The sequence below is a fragment of the Tyto alba genome, unplaced genomic scaffold (genome assembly GCF_018691265.1).
Source record: "Tyto alba isolate M040663 unplaced genomic scaffold, T.alba_DEE_v4.0 Super-Scaffold_44, whole genome shotgun sequence".
Lineage (NCBI taxonomy): Eukaryota > Metazoa > Chordata > Aves > Strigiformes > Tytonidae > Tyto > Tyto alba.
The window spans coordinates 15,019,492-15,038,438 of record NW_024881320.1 but is presented as its reverse complement, the minus strand read 5'-3'; the positions used below and the strand labels follow the sequence as shown (position 1 = coordinate 15,038,438).

Here is an 18,947-nt window from a genome sequence, read left to right as displayed (position 1 = left end):
CTCCTCCAGCTTGAGACAGCTTTATTTTGAGTAAGGTTTCAATGAAGTCTTCTTATCCTGTATCGTTGCCATTACATTCAAGGCGTGGATGGAGATAGGGTTAGGTATTCCAGTGGAAAAGTCTGTTTACCCAAAGCCTTCTGATGGTTGACTTCCTCGCCTTTAGCCTTGTTGGCACTGAGGTTGTTTTTTGGTGCTGGTTTTCAACATCAGGATGAGGATATCCTGGATGGATGAAGTCAGATGTGAAGTTCACATCTGATCTAGTGATAGAGCACGTATCTTTTTTTTTAAATTTCTCTTCTCCCTTGTATTATTTCCAACTCCAAAGCAACTCTAACTTGAAAATTTTTCTGTTGTGGGTGTTTATCTCACGTAACAGAGAAACCCCTGAGAAGAGGGTTTTTCCTATAGCACTTGGCCAAGTCTTGGGTAGGATCCTACTTGGGGCATCTAGGCAGAGAGGTGAAAGAGTGAGTCATAGGCTTGCAGAAACCCAGGACCAGAGGTCTTGTCCACCATCCCCATCACACTGAGCAGCCTGCAGGTTAGACTGTCCCTCAGAGTTAATCATCTATGCTGGTCTTAAATGCTTCTGAGTGATAGGTCATTTATTCTGCTGCTCTGCAACCTTGATAATGATGTTTTTCCCTTGTATCAATTCCAATCAGCGCTTCCACCAGGTAGATCAATTATTTGATATTCCGCGTGGGCTGGATTCGAAAGAGCAACATTGAGATAGCTCTTGTGCCTGGTGTCTCTCTGACATTTCCTAGGCTTGGAAAGGCAGGTGGGCTCTTGGCGTTGGGGATGAGCAAGAGATTGATGTTTGCAGAGCAGGTGGATGCAGCGGGACGCTACCAACATGTGCAAATAATCCGTATGCAGCATCTTCAGCGTTGTGTTATTCATCCTGTATCGTGTCCGAAAATGTAGAGATCTGCCTGGTACTTCTGCAAGGGGGAGAGCATTGAGGTGTGGGAATTTGGAGAGCAAAGGAAGCAGCATCTCCCTCTGCGCTTCCAAATAGTCTTTCTGATTAATTTCAGTGCTTTTGATGGTGAGTCAGGGCTGTAGAGTTTTGCACAGGTCCTGGATTGTCTCCAGCTCTCTCAAAGTATGGTCTGCACACCGTGTCTTGACAGTGATGGGTAGCCTCCGTAACAAACTGGCTCTCTGCTGCAATTATCCCACTGCTCTGGGCTGCGGTTCTCCTTAGGTATGTCATTAATGTTAATTACTGCTGTGGTATTCCATCAAAAGGAGCAGGAGCTTTAACATGCTTGGGAGAGAAACTTTTTACTGTGTCCTTTAATGAGAAGTTGAGCCTCCTTTCGCCACTTTGAAAGCCGAGAGCATGATTATGAATTTAGATAAGGATTAACATCTTGGGAGGGAGCGGGGGTGGAGCGGGGAGGTGGCAGAGCTTTCCTGCTGCCAGCACCTTTGCCTGATGCGCTGCCTCCATGGTGTCCATGCAGGAGGGGAGGGCACGGCAAGGGCAGGGGCTGCAGGCAACGTCCCTGGGTGGCGACCAAGGGATGGATCATAACTGTTGGTTCTGGTAGGAGGACATGATTGAGCTCTCCTCAGCTCTCTCTTCCAGCTGTAGCTATGCAGGAAAGACATGAAGCAGCTCCTCTGTCCTCTTCTTTGCAGCTCAAAAGGTTGGTGAGTCCATCCTCCAAGCCCCCACTGACCCACTGCTGTGGTCAGCCCAGTGCCTAAGCAGCTGGTGGGTTGGCCAAGTGTGCCGGTGGCTTCCTTAGCAATAAAAAAAATGAAACCCCAGCTGGCAGGGAGAGCAGGCTTCCCAAAAAGCCATGAGACTGCCCCGACTTTTCTCTTTCAATTAAAGAGCTGCCCAAGCCTACCGTGCATTAGCAGCCTCAGATCTAGAGGCAGCCTGCAAGCAAAGCATAGAGAAAAATCACCCCAAGTCTCTTCTGAGATGAAAGGTTTGCAGAGCTGTACTTAGTGTAATGACCCTCCATCCCAGCACTTTCCAGCCATGGGCAGTCCCTGCTTTTTCCTCCAGTGGTGTAATTTTTTGAGAATTGCCTCCCAAAACAGGTCTGAGTGCGTGTGTGGGTGCCTGGCCCATGCCATGTCTTGATCTTCTTATGTTAATGCAAGTGATGTAGGCAAGTGCTTGACTTGATTACATCCCTTTCCTTAGTTGGGTTTTGCAAGTGTGGAGCTGATGGTGGATGGAAAGTTGGGTCTTACACTGATGGAGAACTCTATGGTCTACAGCCCACCCATTCTTCCCTGGGAGGCCGGGCTGAGAGAGTTGGGGGGTTCAGCCTGGAGAAGAGAAGGCTCCGGGGAGACCTTCGAGCGGCCTCCCAGGGCTTAAAGGGGGGGACAGGAAAGGTGGGGACAGACTTTTCAGTAGGGGCTTTAGCAAGAGGACAAGGGGTAATGGTTTTAAACTAAAAGAGGGTAGATTCAGACCAGATATAAGGTAGAAATTTTTTATGATGAGGGTGGTTAAACAGTGGAACAGGTTGCCCAGAGAGGTAGTACACGCCCCATCCCTGGAAACATTCAAGACTGGGTTGGACGGGGCTCTGAGCAACCTGACTGAGTTGAAGATGTCCCTGCCCATGGCAGAGGGATTGGACTAGATGACCTTTTATTGTCCCTTCCAACCCAAGCTGTTCTATGAGCCTATGACTTGATGGGGGAAAAAAAATGCCCGGAGCAGCTGGCCAGCCTGGCTGAGGTTTTGTTGTCTCAGCTTGGAAAAACTCACTCGTCTGTGTGCAAACGAGGGGCACCCTGGGGCTGAACCAGTGTGGAAATGGCTCTGGCAAAAGAAGACTCAACCTCACCATTGCTGGTTGGCCACAGCTGGCAGTACTCATCCGCCACCGCCTTTGTGTGTCCCTCAAAGAAACGTAAGGGTGGAAACGAATTAAACAGAAGGGGTTTAATGAGAAACAGGACCTGTTTCAGGATCCTGGCAATTAGCTCCTCGAGCTCCTTCCACACAACAGCCTGCGTCTGCTCCGAGCGTCGTTCCTGCTGTCCTCCTGCAGCACCGTCTCGTCAGTACACGAGTCCCAGGAGGGGAAAAAAAACCTGTTTGGCTCGAGCTCCCTTCAAAGAATTTCCCAGCTTTATAATTTGCAGCTGTAATAAAAAGTTACACTTTGTGCTATGTAAAGAGAATAATAGATCAGTAAGACCTGGACCTTAGAATTCACCCATCCAGGGAAGCGGGGACAGGCACTTGGATAAATATTTAACTGTTGAGGCTTTGATATGAAGAACCTGCTTTTCCTCTGGCCGGAGGAGGGAGGGGTTTGTTGCCTCTTACAGTAATGAGGAGGATAAATGTAACATCTGGTGGATATTCTCTTTTTTTTTTTTTTTTTTTTTTTTTTTTAATATCAAGATAGTATTGCACAGAGCTTCTTCAGATCTGGGTGTATAATGAAGAAATTTCATCTCTTCAGACAGGTTCAAATAGTCCACTGGCTTTACCTCTCTGTTTGCCCTGAACCCTGAAAATGCTAAAGCAGCCTGTGCCGTCCTTGCTGCACGGGGAGGGATGCACGATGCACTGGGCACGGATGCTGCACTTTTATTCTCATGCATGAAAGGTGACCTGGTGCCTCCTTTTAGGGCTGTGATGGCTCCAGCCATGGTAGTCTCGCTCCAAACTCCCCAAGCCGGTTGGTTTGGGGTTGCTCATGCTGCTTGGTCAAGGAAGTCGCCTGGATTTTTGTGAGATTCTTCGGGGATCCCTGAAGAGAGGAGTTGATTTTTGCCAGCCATTTGCCAACGTGGGAACCCAACAGGAAGGGAACAGAACTGGCAGCTCTTCTTGCATTAAAAAATGCAAGAGTAAATTTGTGGGGTTTCCCCATTTTTTGTCATTGCACACGGATGCTGCTTGCTTGGGCCAGAGACGACTGCCTGGTGCAGACGGGCAGAGCCTCACAGTCTGCCGAGGTGTAGGTGACGTGCTTTACCTTCTCCTTCCTCTGATTTAATACAGAATATTGTGCAATTAAGCCAGTCAAAAGGCCATAAATCTTCTGGGCTGAATCCTGACCGAGGCTGTGCGCTTCAGACCAGGCAGCAGCGATCTTTAATCCTTTGCAGAGGGCTCACTGAAATGCCAATGAGAGGATTTTTTTTTCTTCACCCTATTTCCCTTCCTTTAGAAGAAACGCTTGAGTTGAAATTGGAGTGTGCTGGAGAGGAGCAAAGCGGTGAATAAAACATAGTCTGGCGCAGTCAGCTGCGGGGTCAACTCACCTGTTTTGGCTAAGTTTTAAATCTCTTTAAATTTTTTTTATTACACTAATATTGGCAAGTGACAACAAATGCCTGCAGAGCAGGTAGTTATTTACCCAGTTTGCATCTTTTATTTAAGAAGTAGGCATGGAGAAGCAAACGCCGCCGGGGGTTGGTGAATCCCCTTTGGATGGCTCTTCGGGGTGGCTGTGTGTCAGCCGTAGCCCTGGGCAGAGCCGTACGCCCGGAGCATCGCGGTGCTGACAGCCCTATGGCTGTTGCATTCCCAGCTCATCCCGCTCTTCCAGCCTGTGAATCACCCGGTGACATCCCAGCTGCTTTGTGCTTTTGCACAGCAAATCTCCTCGGTGGGCACCTTTCTGTCGGGGACCCTATAACACCCATACCACCCCTTCATCCCAGCTTGCGCAGCAAGCCCCTGTCAATCCCTGTCCTCCCGCCGGGCTTTGGTGCATGCAGAGCCTCGCTGGGGCTGAAAGGAGTGACGGGCCCTTTGTCCTGGGTGTCTGCTCCTGTTTTTCGCTGCCTGTTGAAACCCTCTATTTTTTTTTCCGAACCCAGTGATAAGCGTTTTGACTGATTCCACAGAGCAGGCGGGGATGAGCCATTCAGGCTGGATTGACACCTAAAGGGATTTGCATTAAGTCCTTCAAACTAGCTGGGCTTTTTTTTATATTTTATTTTTTTTTGGAAAACCATCATCATATATTTAGCAAATTCTTGCGTGAAATGATGTCCCTAATAGTTGGCATTTGCCTATCTGTGTGTGGAATTGCTCTCAGTGAGCAGTGCCGACTTTCCTGAGCATCCGTGTCAACCTGCGGCAAAACCGAGCCCTGATGCTCCTGCAAACTCTGGTTTCAGGGGGCTCGGGTGGGGGGTGCTGTGTCTGGTGCCCCCCCCCCCCCCCCCCCCCTCAGGAGATGTACATGAAAGTCAAGGATAAAAATGAGGTTTTTGTGGGCTGTGCAGAGGGTTGGGGAATGGTGAGAGGTAACGGAGCAGAGCAGGCTGACGGGGGGATGCTGGGGAGGGTCTGCAGGTCCAGGAGCAGCCGTGGGGCTCACAACATGGGAAGGGCTGAGAACCAGTGACCTTGGGAAAGGTGTGGGGAGCTGAGGGCTGCGTGGGGCAGGATCTGACCCCGTCTCGCCAGTGGGGAGCCCAGCAAGCCACCCCTGCAGCGAGGGGTGCTTGGTGCTTGCAGAGCCCCCAGGGCTGCCCGGGTTTGCAGCATTCTGCAACAGGGATAGGGGCTGGGACGAGCATGGGGAGGGGAGCTGAGGCTCCCGGAGAGACCAAAAAAAAGAGTCAGGATGTTCAGATTTGGGGATCTGCTCCAAATCTGGTGGGAAAGGAGCCCTTGTCCCTGTGGTGGCACTTTTCCTGCCATCCCTGAGGTTGGCAGAGGCTTTCTGTAGTCACCCCAGGGTGTCTCATAGATTTTGGGGGGCTTCAAGCCTAGAGGTGGACTGTGTGTGTCCCTCTTCACTCCCCACAAACTCTTCAAAGCCAAAATAAAAAATAACTGCTATATAACTAGCACTCTGTTCCCCCTGCCTGGCGCTTCGCAGCCTCCCCCGGCGCGGGCTGGAGTCTCATTTCGGTAGTTGTCCAGCTGTGACTGGAGGAAAATGGTCCTTCCTGGGGGCTGGGAGGTATCGCCACCATCTAAATAGCCCCTTCCGCAGCCTCACGGCTTTGCAGAGCTGTGCTGCACTTTCCCTTCTGTTGCCTTTGCTTCTCCATCAGCGTTTCTCTGTAATCACCGGGATGTTTTAGGGGGAGCGCTTACCTTTTCCACCCTCCCCAGCCAAGTAGCTGAGAACTTGCCAGCTCCTGGAGAGATCTGAAATGCTGCTTAATGGGGGGATTAGTGTGGCCAACACCCGCCCCCCCCCCCCCCCCCCCCCCCCCCGCCCCCACCAAGCATCGAAGCGAGCCCGGTTTGCATCGTGTGCTGGACTTTGCTGGTCCTTCCCGATCCGGCTGGGGCTTGTTTGCCTGAGATTACCATCAGCGAGGTCCAGCCTGGCCCCCATCCAGGGTGGGGGGAGTGTCTGCTGCTGTCTTGGGGCCTTATCTCTGTGGAAAATCGAATTAAGCTGATATTCTTGCTTTTTTTTTTTTTTTTTTTTTTAAATATCCCCTTTTTCGCTTCCACTATCCTCGCCAGGCTTGGGAGCCCAGCGGGGGGGTGATGCCCGGTGAGGGGGTGATGCCCAGCGGAGCCTGGCACAGAGGAGGGGTCCCCTCCTGCCCTCCGGGTGTGGAGTCTGGGGACTCCAGGCTGTGCTGGGGGGCTTAGGCTGGGAGGACCACCATGCGTTTCCAGCACACGCTTTTTTCTCTGCCTTATGAGATGCCAGCTTGGGTAAACAAGGGGAAAATGGAAGTGCTTGCCAGAGACAGGCAAAACTGCACCTGGATATTGGAAGATGGGACCAGCAGTGGTTAGGAGGTATGACCTCCTCTGCCCAGGGGATTAACACCCTTATCTCCGCTTACCACCTGAAAAGTGAGAGACCTTTCACCTTTGGAGTGGAAAAAGCCTAATTTAGGAGTGGCTTAGTGCTCCAGAGAAGGAATGATTTTTACAGCAGGGCTGGGCTGGTGCAGCCTCAGGTGCATCTCTCTCAAAGGGTGGTGGCTGCATCCTGCACCAGGCTGGTACAGTCACCGGCCAAAGCACGTCCCCCTGAGAGCCCAGAGGCCTCTGAGTTTTACCGAGTGTCCTGTCAGTGGGTTATGGGGAGGGAGGGGGCTGTGCTGTATCGTCCCTGTCCTGGTGCTCCTTCCATGGGCTGAGGTGAGCACGGGTGGTGCAGGAGCATGGGGTGGTCTGAACGGTTGGACTTGATGATCTTAAAGGTCTTTTCCATCCTAAATAATTCTGTGAAATAGCATTCTCAAAAAAGCCTCCCTTGGAGCCCTCTGAGAAGCCCCCGGAGGGGGATGCCCTGATGGGCAGGGAGATGCTCCCACTGGGATGGTTATTGCCACGCTGGGGGAGCGCTGCTGGTATAAGGCCAAGGGGAACCATCCCAGTCACACACTGGGATGCTTGTATGCAAATGGGTGGATGTAGGAGGTGGGCGAGGAGTGGGCTGTGACTCCCCCCACGGCAGCAAGTCCCGTAAGTGATGCCCATGGCTGCCCTCATCCTGCACCCCTGCTCCAAAGCCCATGCAGCAAGGGCGGTATTTGTCCCTCTTTTTGCAGAAGCAGCCCCAAACGAGGCTCGGTTTGCACCATGGGGAGGGGTTTGCTCCATGCCCCACTGGCACCACAGGTGTCTTGTCCCCAGATTGATGGTCATGACCTCAGGGCCGCTTTGGGGCAGCCAAGAGGAGTTTGCAGAGAAGCAGAGGGACCGCGTCGCCCTTGGGATGTCTTTGCAGCTCGTTGTTTGTGCCCTCCTGCTGCTTGCAGGTCTTGTCCTCCTCCAGATTTTGGATTATTTGCTGTTTCTACCTTCCTCCCCATTGCCTTTGCTGGAGGATGGTGCTCCCCGGGTGTACCACCCAACTGTGCACAGTGCTGGGACACCGCTGTCCCCAGTGTCAGGGTGCTTGCAGCAGGATGCTCTGTCCCCACGAGCCCCCTGAGGCAAGGGACTTGCCATGGGTGAGGATGCTCCTGCTACAGCACCCCGCTCCTCTCCAGGCTTTGGTCTCCGCTCTCCCTCCTTTGGGACAGGGAAAGGGGTCAAGGCCACGGTGAGACAGGCAACCAACCCTTGCTGGTCACCCAGTTGGTTCATGGTGTTCGTGTGTATTTATGAATTTATTTTTTTTTTCCTGAAGAAACAAGGAGAGAGAAAAATATCTCTCTGTCCAAAATCACTCATTCTTCCTAATAATGAGAGCTGTCACCAGCCCTGCTTGGCAAGGAAATGATGCTCGCGGTAAATATTTGGTCTGGAACTGATTTATGGATGGAAAAAAATGAGATTAGTGGCTAATCACTACGTTGCAGGAAGTGCTTTGGGCCGAGTGCCGGGGCTGAGCTAGCAGGGAGCTGGGGCCATGCCCACGCTGGGGGCTTCGGTGGAGAAGCTGTGGTTGTGCCACTGCGTTGGGTTGGGATCAACCGGCAACAACGGAGGGGTTGGACCAGCTCTGGGGGACACCAGGCTTCTCCTCGCCTTGGTGCTTCACAGATTTGCTTTAAGGACTGGGGGTTTAGGGTCAGGAGCAGCTTAGATCCCCCTGGCAGGGCACAGCATGGCAAATATTAGCCGTGGGGCTGCCGATGGATTGGACCCCCATGGGCTCCAAGCCAAGAGGGCTGTTCTGTTGGACCTGGCTTGAGGCAACCATTGACCCCAACCCCAAGCCCAGCGCACCCGAAGAAGTCATTACAGTCACCCTAAAGGCAGCAGCAGCTTTTCCGGTGCGAGGAAACAATTAGCTTATTAGAGGGCAGTTTAATTTTCTTCTGCTAAGGCGGGCTGGCGAGCGCAGCACGGTCATTTCCTACCGGCAGGCACGGCCAGATGCCCCCGAGCGGGTGTCCGAGCTTGGGTGCGTTTCTGGCCGATGGTTTTGGAGCGATGGCAGCCGAGCGGGACCCAGTGCCTGGGAGTAAGTGTATAGGTATTTGCAGGAAAGCAGCCGTGGGACACAAAGAGGAAAGTTTCGAGAGCCGTGCCTGGGTTTATAGTCTCCTGATTTCCACTGCAGCAGGGCTCCCGGCATTGCGCGGCGCTGCCTGGCGTTGCACAGCTCTGGTTTGGTTTTGGGGCCAGATGCTCTGGGTTTCCCTCCCGGGCTGCGGCAGGAGGGGCTCAGCTGCTGCTGTCACAGGGGTACCGCGGTTCACTCACCTTCTTCTGCTCCCACATTGTTGTTTTTTTTTTTTTTTTTTGCCTAATTCTAACAATATAACCAGGAACCAGGGGTGGGGAGTTGAATTCAAGGCTGTAATTCAGTTGCACATCAATGCTGTCACCTACAAGAAAACCATCTCCAGCCCTTTGTGAGCTGTGATGCTGGAAGGGCAGGAGGGTCCTTGATGACCGTGAGCTGCCATACTGCCCACTCGGTGCTCGGAAGGGGATCTCTGCCCCGGATCCTCCAAATCTCCAAAAGGTTTGAGCTGCCTTTCGCGGAGGCTGCTTTGGTGCTGTTCTCCACCTTGCACTATTGCAGTGTGGCCGGGCTGGGGGCGGATGAGCCAGCGAGGCTTAGCAGTGCCAGAAACCTGCAGCCCAGCCCCTGCGAGCTGTCGGTGTCGGTCTGTGTTGCAAATCTTTCAGGTTCGTGTGCTGCTTTGGTCTCACCTGAGCCACCGAAGTGATGGCTGGTCCTTGTCACAGCGCGAGGCAGGCGGAAAAATGGTCTGATAAGTGAGAGGTGGGCATCTTGTAAGCCCCTGCTCTGCAGCATTTAGTTTCTGATAAACTTTTTCTAGTGCTAAGAGTTGTCCACACCGTGGTCCTGTGCTTTGGTGAGCTGCTCCCACATTTCTGTTGAGGCCACTCACAGTGTTTGCCTTGGCTGACAAGCTCTGCCGCAGTCCACGCCTTGGTTGTACTCAGTTCCCCTGCTTGGGCCCTAAAATGGGTGTAGGTGACATTAAATGACATTAAAATTGGAGCAGGTGCTGAGCGCTGCAGAGTGCTGGTGATCTGGGTACCAGTGCCTCACTCCCAGTGGGAAGGAGCCCGAACCAGTGCTGCTGTGATGCCCAGACAGCAGCATCTCTTGAGCTTAGCAGCACTGTGAGTGCTCGAGTCCATTTTAGGTGCTGTATCTACTGTCTGAATCTACTCCGTGATCCCTCCGTGCCTCAGTTTCCCCCACTTGAAGTGGGGCTGGTAGTGATGGACGGTGTTTAGGGATGCAGATGAGCTCTGAGTGATGGCTGACCTGGAGAGCAAGCCTTGGCAGCCTCTCAGCTGGTATAAAGATGGGCAGAGCAGTACATCCAGCCCTCCTGGCCCCAAATGGGACATTGCAGTCACCTGGGGTCTTGTGAGGAGATGTTCAAGGACTCAGATGTTACCACAAGCATGCCTTTGAACCATCAGCGAGGTCCACGCAGGTGGGTTTGTGTTGGAAATCTCTCAGGTTGGGGTACCCAGGGGTGACGCAGAGGGCTGGCGGGCAGCGTGATGATTTTGGGGATGTGATAAGACCATCAAGGCTGGGGGTGTCGGGGGTTTTGGACCAACTGACCCTTTTCAGCCAGGTTTTGCAAGAGGAAGAGCTCTCGAATTCAATTTGTTGCTTCATGAAAATTGCCTTTTTTTTGACGATGGGGAGGGATTGGAAGTTTTTGTAGGGAAATGGGTCTTATTGTCACATAAACTCATGTGGCGGCGCAGCATCTCCCCACGTGAGCAGCCATCCTACGCGTGCCACTGCTCCCTCGGTACATCGCTCCCTCCTCCCCACCTGTGAACAAATCCCCCCCCCCCCCCGCCCCCCCCGGTTTCTTGCCCTTCACTTTTCTCTCCATTTTTTCTCCTCCTTCTTCCTTCCAGGGTCAAGAAGAAGAACAAGCCCTTGAACCTCAAGATCCACAACAGCGTGGGAAGCTGCGAGAACATCCCCGCCCAGCGCTCCCCGCTCCTCTCCGAGCGCTCCCTGCGCTCCTTCTTCGTGGGGTACCCGCCTTTCCTCCCCTCCACCCCTCCTGTCCACACCGAAGCCACCTTCTCAGCAAGTAAGTCCCAGTGGCCCCCTCGGGTGTCCCCCTTCCATGAGGTGGGTGATAGTTGATGCCAAGCTGAGGATATGACCGTGGGAAAGTCGGGGCATCCGCCTGTGCATCGATGGTCTGGAGGACATCGGTCAAGTGTTGCACAGTGAGCACAGCCCTCGTGCCGGCGCCTCGCATCAGTATTTGGAGATACATGGGTGATTCTGGGCAAATATAAGCCTGGAAATTTGAATATATATGTCTGCGTATCTATAAAACCACTGTCATATTGACTATTGATTTATGCAAACAGATACGCTCCCGTAGCACGGGTGCAGGAGTGTGGCTGTTGTCACTTGGAAAAGCCATGAGCCTTTCCATGTTGCCTGGGTTGCTGACGCTGGCTGGCTGTCACTTGTGAGTGAATTTTCCAAGGGCTCCTTTGTAAATCCAGCCGTGGTTTTACCTTCGTGCAAGGAGGCTGCTTTTCAGACCTCTCCTGCTTGCAGGGTTTTGAGCCGCCACCGAGCCACGGGTGAAGCTGGCCCCGATGCAGACGGGTCTGGTGCAAACCTCATGGAGCAGCCGACCCCAATCCTGCCTGTGGGTCTGCCTGGGGAGGTTTGCCCTCTTCCAGGAGATGCTGGTGGTGGGACTCGATGGGTGGGTTTGGGTTGCCGGGCTCACCCAGGGCGACGCTGCTGGCCAGGGAGAAACAGCCTGACCCTTATTTTCCAGTCTCAGACCGGTGCCCCAGTTAATTCTGCGGGAATTGAAGCTTTTACAAGCCAGGCGTGGCTCTCAGCATTAACAAAAACTTCCCAGAATATGCGTGGCAGCTGCTGGGAGCGATTTGCATGCCAAGAGCTGTCATGGGGAGGGCGATCCCCCCTTGCCTCTTGTTGCTCAGCTAAAATCTTCCTCCAACTCTTTCTCCAGGCTGGTTTTCTGCCACCTTCCCCTCCTCAGACTTTTCCCTTGTTTGCTTTCCCAAAACGTGGTCTGTCTGATGCGTTTTGGGTTCTTCCAGTTGTTCTTACTGCTTGGCTCTTGGCTGAAGAAAGGGTTTGAAGGCAACACCCTTCCACGCCCATCCAGCCCCCTGGCACTAGCAGGTTTTCCTCCTCACCATCCTTCTCACCTGGGTGGGAAGCAGCACTGGGATGGCTTCACCAGCTGCCCCCAGCACTGGTTTGCAGGCGCTGGGTGCTGGTGTGATGGGTCAGTTCCTTTGCCCTTCTTTCATCCCCCACAGCCACGCCTCTCCCAGCTTTCTGCAAGGCAAAAACCTTATGATTTCTTTCACTCTTTCTTCGTTAAATGCCAGTCGGCTGCTGTTTAGGATTATTGAAGGGTCATTGAACCATTTCCGTCATCCTCCTGCTCCCCTTCCTTTGGCTTTGGTGGCAGTGGGACCTGGCAGGAGCTCTGTGGGCAGGCAGTGATATTTCTGGAGATGTTCAACTATCTGACTCTCGCTGGCACAGCCAGCAGATTTGCCTGGAGCAAGGGGTATTTTTGCATTGTTATTTCCCCCATGGTATTGGCTGAGTTCAACTTGCAGCCCAGAACGATGGGGACTAGCAGACCAGAAACCAAGAAATAAAACCCATTCTCAGCAAACCCCCACCGTGTCTTGTTGCATTAGGTTTCCTCATGGATCAGCGTTGGATTACATCCCGTGGAGTGATAACCTGATGTAATGTGGCATTGCAGGAGTGTGATGCAATGAGAAGTGATGGGCTATCAAGTGACTAACGCTGCTGGAGAGGTGTCTCTTCTCATTTCCCTTGGCCCTCCAACTTCCTTGGCTGCCGTGAATGTTTGTTTTCTGGCTAGACATGAGATCTGGAGAGAGAGGCTTGGTTGCACCAGCTGGCTGGTCCCTGTTGAGAGGTTTTAGCATCAGTGAAACCATTTGGTCCTTGCAGGATCAGCATCCATGCACTCAGTGACCCTTGCTCCTGGGGATTTGTGGGGAAAATTTGATGCAAGGCAAAAAAATCCCACTAGATTGTAGTTTTTCTAGCTCTCTTGTGTTTCTGCATCATTTCTTTATTGGTGGCCTTGTCCTCGAGCTGCCTCCCAGCTTTCTGTCTGCTTCCACATTTGCTTTCCAGTTTGTGACCCTGTGGGAAGTGCGGTCGCATCCTGGGCGCAGCAGCCGGGTGCTGAGCATGGCCCTGCAGGGAGAGAGATGGGGTTTAATGGAGCTTGATGCCAGGGTTCGTTACCTTGCAGGGAGAAGATGAGTTATGCCAAAAGATGCGGAGGCATGTTTATTTGTGGGGAGGAGTAGATATTTCTGCAGCTTTCCCCACGCTCGGGGTGTTGTGGGACCTGGGTGGCTTCCCCCCTCTCTGGCACGTGGTTCTTTGCGTGTCCTCGGGTCCCCTGCTCACCTCTTGCTGCTGTTCTCACTGGTCCAGAGTACCAGGGTTTGGAGGTCCTGTGAGAAGCTCCAGTGGTGGTTTGGGGGGTCACACCTCGCCCCATCTGCTGGGCTGCCGCTATTTCTCATTGCCTTTTCAGTGCAGTGGGTTTCCCATGCGCTGCTGGATGAGCTGTATGGGGGTCACCAAGGGTGTGAGCCAGTGCATCATGCCCACCCCCCATCCCAAGGACCCCCCCTGTCCCCAACCCCATCCTTGAGGCACAGATGCAGTTTGGCAGCCAAGTTCTTCACACTATCCCATCCCTATGACCATGGGTACCTAAGATTTAAAAAAAAAAAACGCCTCTTCCCTTTATCTCTTGTGGAATCAGCATGGCAGTGCCTGGTATGCTCTGGATTGATGTGAAATTACTTCCCTAAACACTGGAACAAAAAATTGTTATTGTTGTCAGATTGAGATGCGAGAGAGGAGCCCGGTGAGCCCTTGACGAGACCCCTTTCTCCCTGGCTGTCTCTCAGTGATCTCTTTTCAACAGCCAGCGCATCTTGCTGCTTGTGGCAGAAGCATGCTCCCATCTGAATCATCTCTGGTCCTGATCGGATGTGGGTTTGGATGCTTCTCTCTTGTTTTTAACAGCTGATTTGCCCTGATAGCAGTGGATTTTCACAGACGTGGAGCGAGAGGGTGAAGGCTCGCAGTCAGCTGCAGAAGGAGCCTCTTTCTCCTGCAGCACAAATCTTACTGGAGGGGTTACGTCCCCTTCACGCTGGGCCAGAATCCCTGCGAATTTTGGTTTTGAATTGATTTTTCCTTAGCAGCCTTTGGAGAGGAAGCCGAGGCGGGAAGTAAAGATTTTTGGGGTGCCTTTGAACTCTAGCTTGTCCCTGAAATAGCCCAGCCCTGTGGCTGAGAGATGAAAGATGGTTTGTCTGGCTCCATCCAGGACCCTCTTTTGGTGCACCTGGTCACTCCTGGTGAGCAAGTGACCACCAGAGACGTGTTATTACTTTGAAACAGGATTTAGGACCCAACACCCCTTGACTTGGCTACCAGCACCAAGAAATCGGGTTGGATCTTCTAATTTTTGCTGTAAAGGCTCATGTCTAGTAGGTCCTGTTTGCGTCTCCGTTATCTGGGTGTCCCGGAGGTGGCTGGCATTGCTCCTGGGCTGTGCCCTCTGCCTGTCCTCTCCCTCTGCAAGGCCAGCTGGAGCACTGTTACCGTGTGCATCCAGACCACTCACCTGCTCAGTGGTCTCTGGGGTGGGCCAACAACATCTTTTCCATCTTGGACTATTTAAAACAAAAGGGGGGTGGAAGGAAGGACAGAAAAGGTTGCGTGTGACTTTGCTGTGCTAGGACAGAAAAATGAGGAGCCAGGCACGTGGCTGCACAGGGAACGTCCTCGCTGCTGCCCTTCCTCCAACTGGTGTCCAACCTGCAGAATGAAAGGAGCAGCCAGCGCAACCCAACCCGAGACCTTGCGGGTACCAGGAGTGAAAAACCCATCATCTGTCCCCAGTGGCTCATAAACTGAAGCACTGTGCGAAGCTTCTTCATGCAAGGACATCGCTGGACACTTTCCCTCAGCGCACAGGGGAGAGGCTCTTTCTGTGGCCTGAAAGCAGAACAAGAGCCACGGAGCCTCCCCTGCTACGTGGAGTTATGAGCAATGACCCCTCAAAGCCTTTGTCTTGGCCCTCGAGAGCCTTATGGCTGTTTTAAGGTGGTCTCCAGCGATGCCCACCTCCCCTCTCCTCGGCTCCCAGCTGGGTGCATCAGCCCAGTCCTCTGTGCCAGCTCTGTTGCATCCACAGATGCCTTTGGTTCTGCTCTGGCCATGTCCCTGATGGGTCACTTCTCCTGGGTCCCGGTCCTGGCTCTGCCTCTTGGCTTTGTGACCAAGGATTTTGCAGTTTATGACACTGACTTTCTGCCCTGAGAAGCACCCTGACTGTGCCTACTTGGGGTTTGGGTGGTCAACCAGTGATGGTCAAGCAAGGGGCAAGTGCTGAGATGCTACCAGAGCTCCTTGTGCTCCCTCAGCCCCTGAGCATCTGTGAAAGAGCCCTCAGAAGGGCTGGTGTTGGGCAGGTATGGCTGGTGGAGAGGGAATCAAGATAATGTCCGGTGGATCGAGCCCTGCGCTGGGAATCCAGGAGCCCTAAATCCAGCCTTTCTGCTGGAAAAGACCAGGCAGGACCCGAGAGGAGTGTGATGCTGGTGTTGAAGGTGCCGTGGGGCACACGTGCAAGCGGTCGGTGCCATTCAGACCATGACCTCTCTCTGCAGGCAACCTGTCCCCAATGCTGGGGGTGGTTTTGTGGGAAGAGACTTCTCCTTAACAGTCCCCTGGCACAGACTGCCTTCAGCAGGGGACTTGCCAAGCAGGACTTCAGTCCTTTGTAACCATCAGTGGTTTTCTCCTCCCTGAACCTGCCCTGCTGCCAGTACAAGCCATGGCACGAGCGCTCCGTGGCCACGTTGGCAGCCTGGCTGGGAGCTCCCTGCAGCCCACATCTGGCCACAGCTGGCTGCCTTGCCACCGAGCCGCTCCAGCTGGCAGCGAGGCACCGGAGGGTTTCCTACCCCGGCAAGCGCCGTGCGGAACTGAAGAATACAGCTTTGTCTGGGTAAGCCTAATTGACCCTGCAAGGCTATGAACTGGGGGGGAAAAAAAATCACAATGCAAGTATTTAAGCCAGCGAAGCGCCTGAACATGACATTTCGTCTGTATAAATAGGATTGTCGCGCTGCAAAGAGGAAATGCCGGGATTATAAAGTGACTCTGTTTTCTTACTAGAGAGATGCTCTGAGAATAGCTCTGCCTTCTTCGGCTGCTTCGGATGATCCCCTCTGCAAGGGCTGAGGTTTCGTTTCAAGCTGTTGGATCATCCTTCCACCCGCGGCAGGGACACCGCAGGGACGTCGCTGGGTTTGGGCCTGGCAGCGGTTGTGTGCAGGGTATTCGCCGTGTGCGCTAACGGCAGGGGCAGGCTGAACTCCCTTTTTAGCTTGAATCCCACATGGATTTTATATCATGGGGAGGGAAAGCCGCTGCTGCTGCTCCGAGCGTTGCTGCAGCTTCCTTTGCTGCTGCAGCTGAGCTATTCGGGGATTTCTCCCATCCTATTTTGGCCCTAAAACCAGCTAGAGTGAGGACCAAGGTGTCTGGTGGAGGGACTTTGCGCCCTTGGGTGCACCCTTTGCTGCGGAGCAGCTCGCTGGTGTTCTTGGCTCCCTGGTTGGGACCATGCGGGCAGTAACCTCTGCCAGCATCCCCCATGGCATCATGATGTGGCCCCCGGTTGTGATTTCTGCCTGGGGGTGGGGTGGTAGAGATACACCTGACACTGGACCTGTCGTGGTTGTCTTCCGGGTGATTGCTGAACTGTTTTGGGAGGAGGCTGCACCCCGGTGTCTCCCCATAATCTCTTTGGGGCACTTGACTGCCCTGGAGCCAGCACTGGGAGTGTTTTGGTAGCTGCCCGGGGTAGATGTGGGTCTGTAGGATGTCTACAGACAAGTGCAAAGTCTCCTGGCCGTTCCTTAACTTCACGGTGATTCATCCTGGGATGCTTTCCAAGTTCACTTTGATCGATTTTATCCATCTCATTCATAATGCGAAAATCGCCTAATGCTGTTTGTTGTAGTAGGAGGAGGAGGAGGGTTTGTTTATCGGGCTGTCGCTGTGATGGATAACATGTTCACACCAATTCCCTGGGCATCCAGAAGGGTGCCAGGAGATGAATAAGGGGGATATTGTGCCAAAACACCGTCCCCACCGGTGTGGTTCAGCACGGCTGCCAGCCCCAGGTGATGCTCCTGGTGCATTCAGTGAGGGTGTTTGGGCTTGGTGAGGGCATCGCTGCCCTCCTGATCTGCCCCCAGGGAGGGTGGAAACCCAAAATAAATGAAATAGGGGAGCTCTGGCTGCTCTTCTCCATGCAGGAGATGCCCAGGCATCCTGGCTCCCAGCCGGAGAGGGAAGGGGAAACATCCACACCGGCAGCCGAAAGGCACCGGGGAGCTGTCGGGACGGCAGCGGGGGCGAGGAGGGCGTCACGGCCGAGGCAGCATCCCGGTCCCCGTCACCTCGGAGGTGTGCGGGTGCCACTCAGGGACCCGCGGCGGCTGTCACAGCTGCCTGTCACTGCCGGGGAGCCGGGCGGCAGGGCTCTTCTGCCGTGTCGGCTGTCAGAGACGCGCCGGAGGCGGCTGTCACCCTCCGCCCGGGCGGTTTCCCCCCTTCCCTGCTCTCCTCCCAGCGCATCTGATCCCATCAAGCACGGGCTGTTGACTCGAGGATAAGCTGTGCCGCGCGGAGCAGGAGCCGTAACCTTTGCCGGCGCGACGCTGCAGCGAAGGAAAGCGCGGAGGTTTTGGGGTGTTCGGGTGGAGGGTGACAGCCCCCGGCATTGGGTGCCTGGCCATGGGGTCTGGGCCGCTCTGCGAGGATCGATGTGCTGGGTGGCACTGCAGTGTCACGAGGTTGGGGAGCAGGGTTGGGCCTTTGAGGGCCCCTCTGGGGGATGGGGGAGCCAGGAAAGGGATGGGTGGTCTGCCGAGGGGTCCCCCTTGGGCTGCTCAGTGTGTACCAGCTGTATTCTTCCCTGGGAAATTATACCCATGCCCATTAAATAAATACCGCCTCAGAGAAGGAGAGGGGAGGAAAAAAAAAAAAATCCTAAACCTGCCCTTACACACTTGTGCGAGGGGAATTATGGCTCAGAGAGCTCTGATTTTGAAGCTGTAAAGGAGGTTGCTGGTGATAAATGTATAAGTAATGACTGACACCCGGGCAGGGGAGGTCAGGAGACATCAATCGACGCGGGGCAGCGCGGGGTCATTAGCGCAGGGTCGTTAGCGCGGGGCAGCGAGCTGCTAGCAGCAGCAGGGAGGGGGGAGGCGGGCAGCCTGCTGTCACGCTTCAAAGCTTGTGAGGGTCAAATCATCCCACTGCCATGGGGGCAGCCACGGCACCTCGAGTCTGGCATTCCTCCATCACAGGGTCTCTACGACAAAGCCTGGTCCCCCCCCCCACGCCGTCAGCGGCGAGATGTCCTCCCGTGGCCGTGAAGGGGTTTTTTTCTTGCAATAATCTCTAATTGTGGCAATTTGGGGGTTTTGATGAGAATATTCCTCCCGTGCCGGGCGGGGAGGCTGCTGCATCTCCACCTTCCCTTTGGGCATCACCCCGATTTAATATGGCACAGGGAGAAATCACTTTTCCTTCAGGTGGGAATCTCACGTGCACAGGTTAAAGGGGAGAATCGCCAATTAACTTCAAAGCCCCCCAAACCCTTGAGGCTGTTCCCCATGACAGTGGGACACCTTCCCCTGCCCCACTTTGCTTGTTTTCCCTCCTGCAAACAGCAGGTCTATTGTCAAACGCCGCGATCCTTCATGTATCGCTTCCTCTAATGAACATAATTAGCTGTGAATCACGTACATCTCATTTTTGTTAGGAGGTTAAAATCCCCGATACACTTTAATACATTTTTGCAGTGAGCACATTTAGAAAGTAATTAAAAGGCTCAGCCGACTTTGCCTACGTCCCCTCTCCCCCTCCCTGGGACGGCAGGATTTAATTGGGGCCAGCTGAAAGTTAGTGGAAATAAATTGTGGCTGA

At 53.7% G+C, this 18,947-nt stretch overlaps 1 protein-coding gene across 3 annotated transcripts in view; it reads left to right on the top strand.

Annotated features, from left to right (window-relative positions):
* KSR2 (kinase suppressor of ras 2) overlaps window positions 1-18,947 on the top strand; it is an 88,363-nt gene that overhangs the window by 20,219 nt on the left and 49,197 nt on the right. For all 3 annotated transcript variants that reach the window (XM_042805244.1, XM_033001369.2, XM_042805243.1), the window contains exon 5: window positions 10,763-10,944. In XM_042805244.1, coding sequence (XP_042661178.1) covers window positions 10,763-10,944 — 182 coding nt within the window. The remainder of the gene's footprint in view (window positions 1-10,762; window positions 10,945-18,947) is intronic.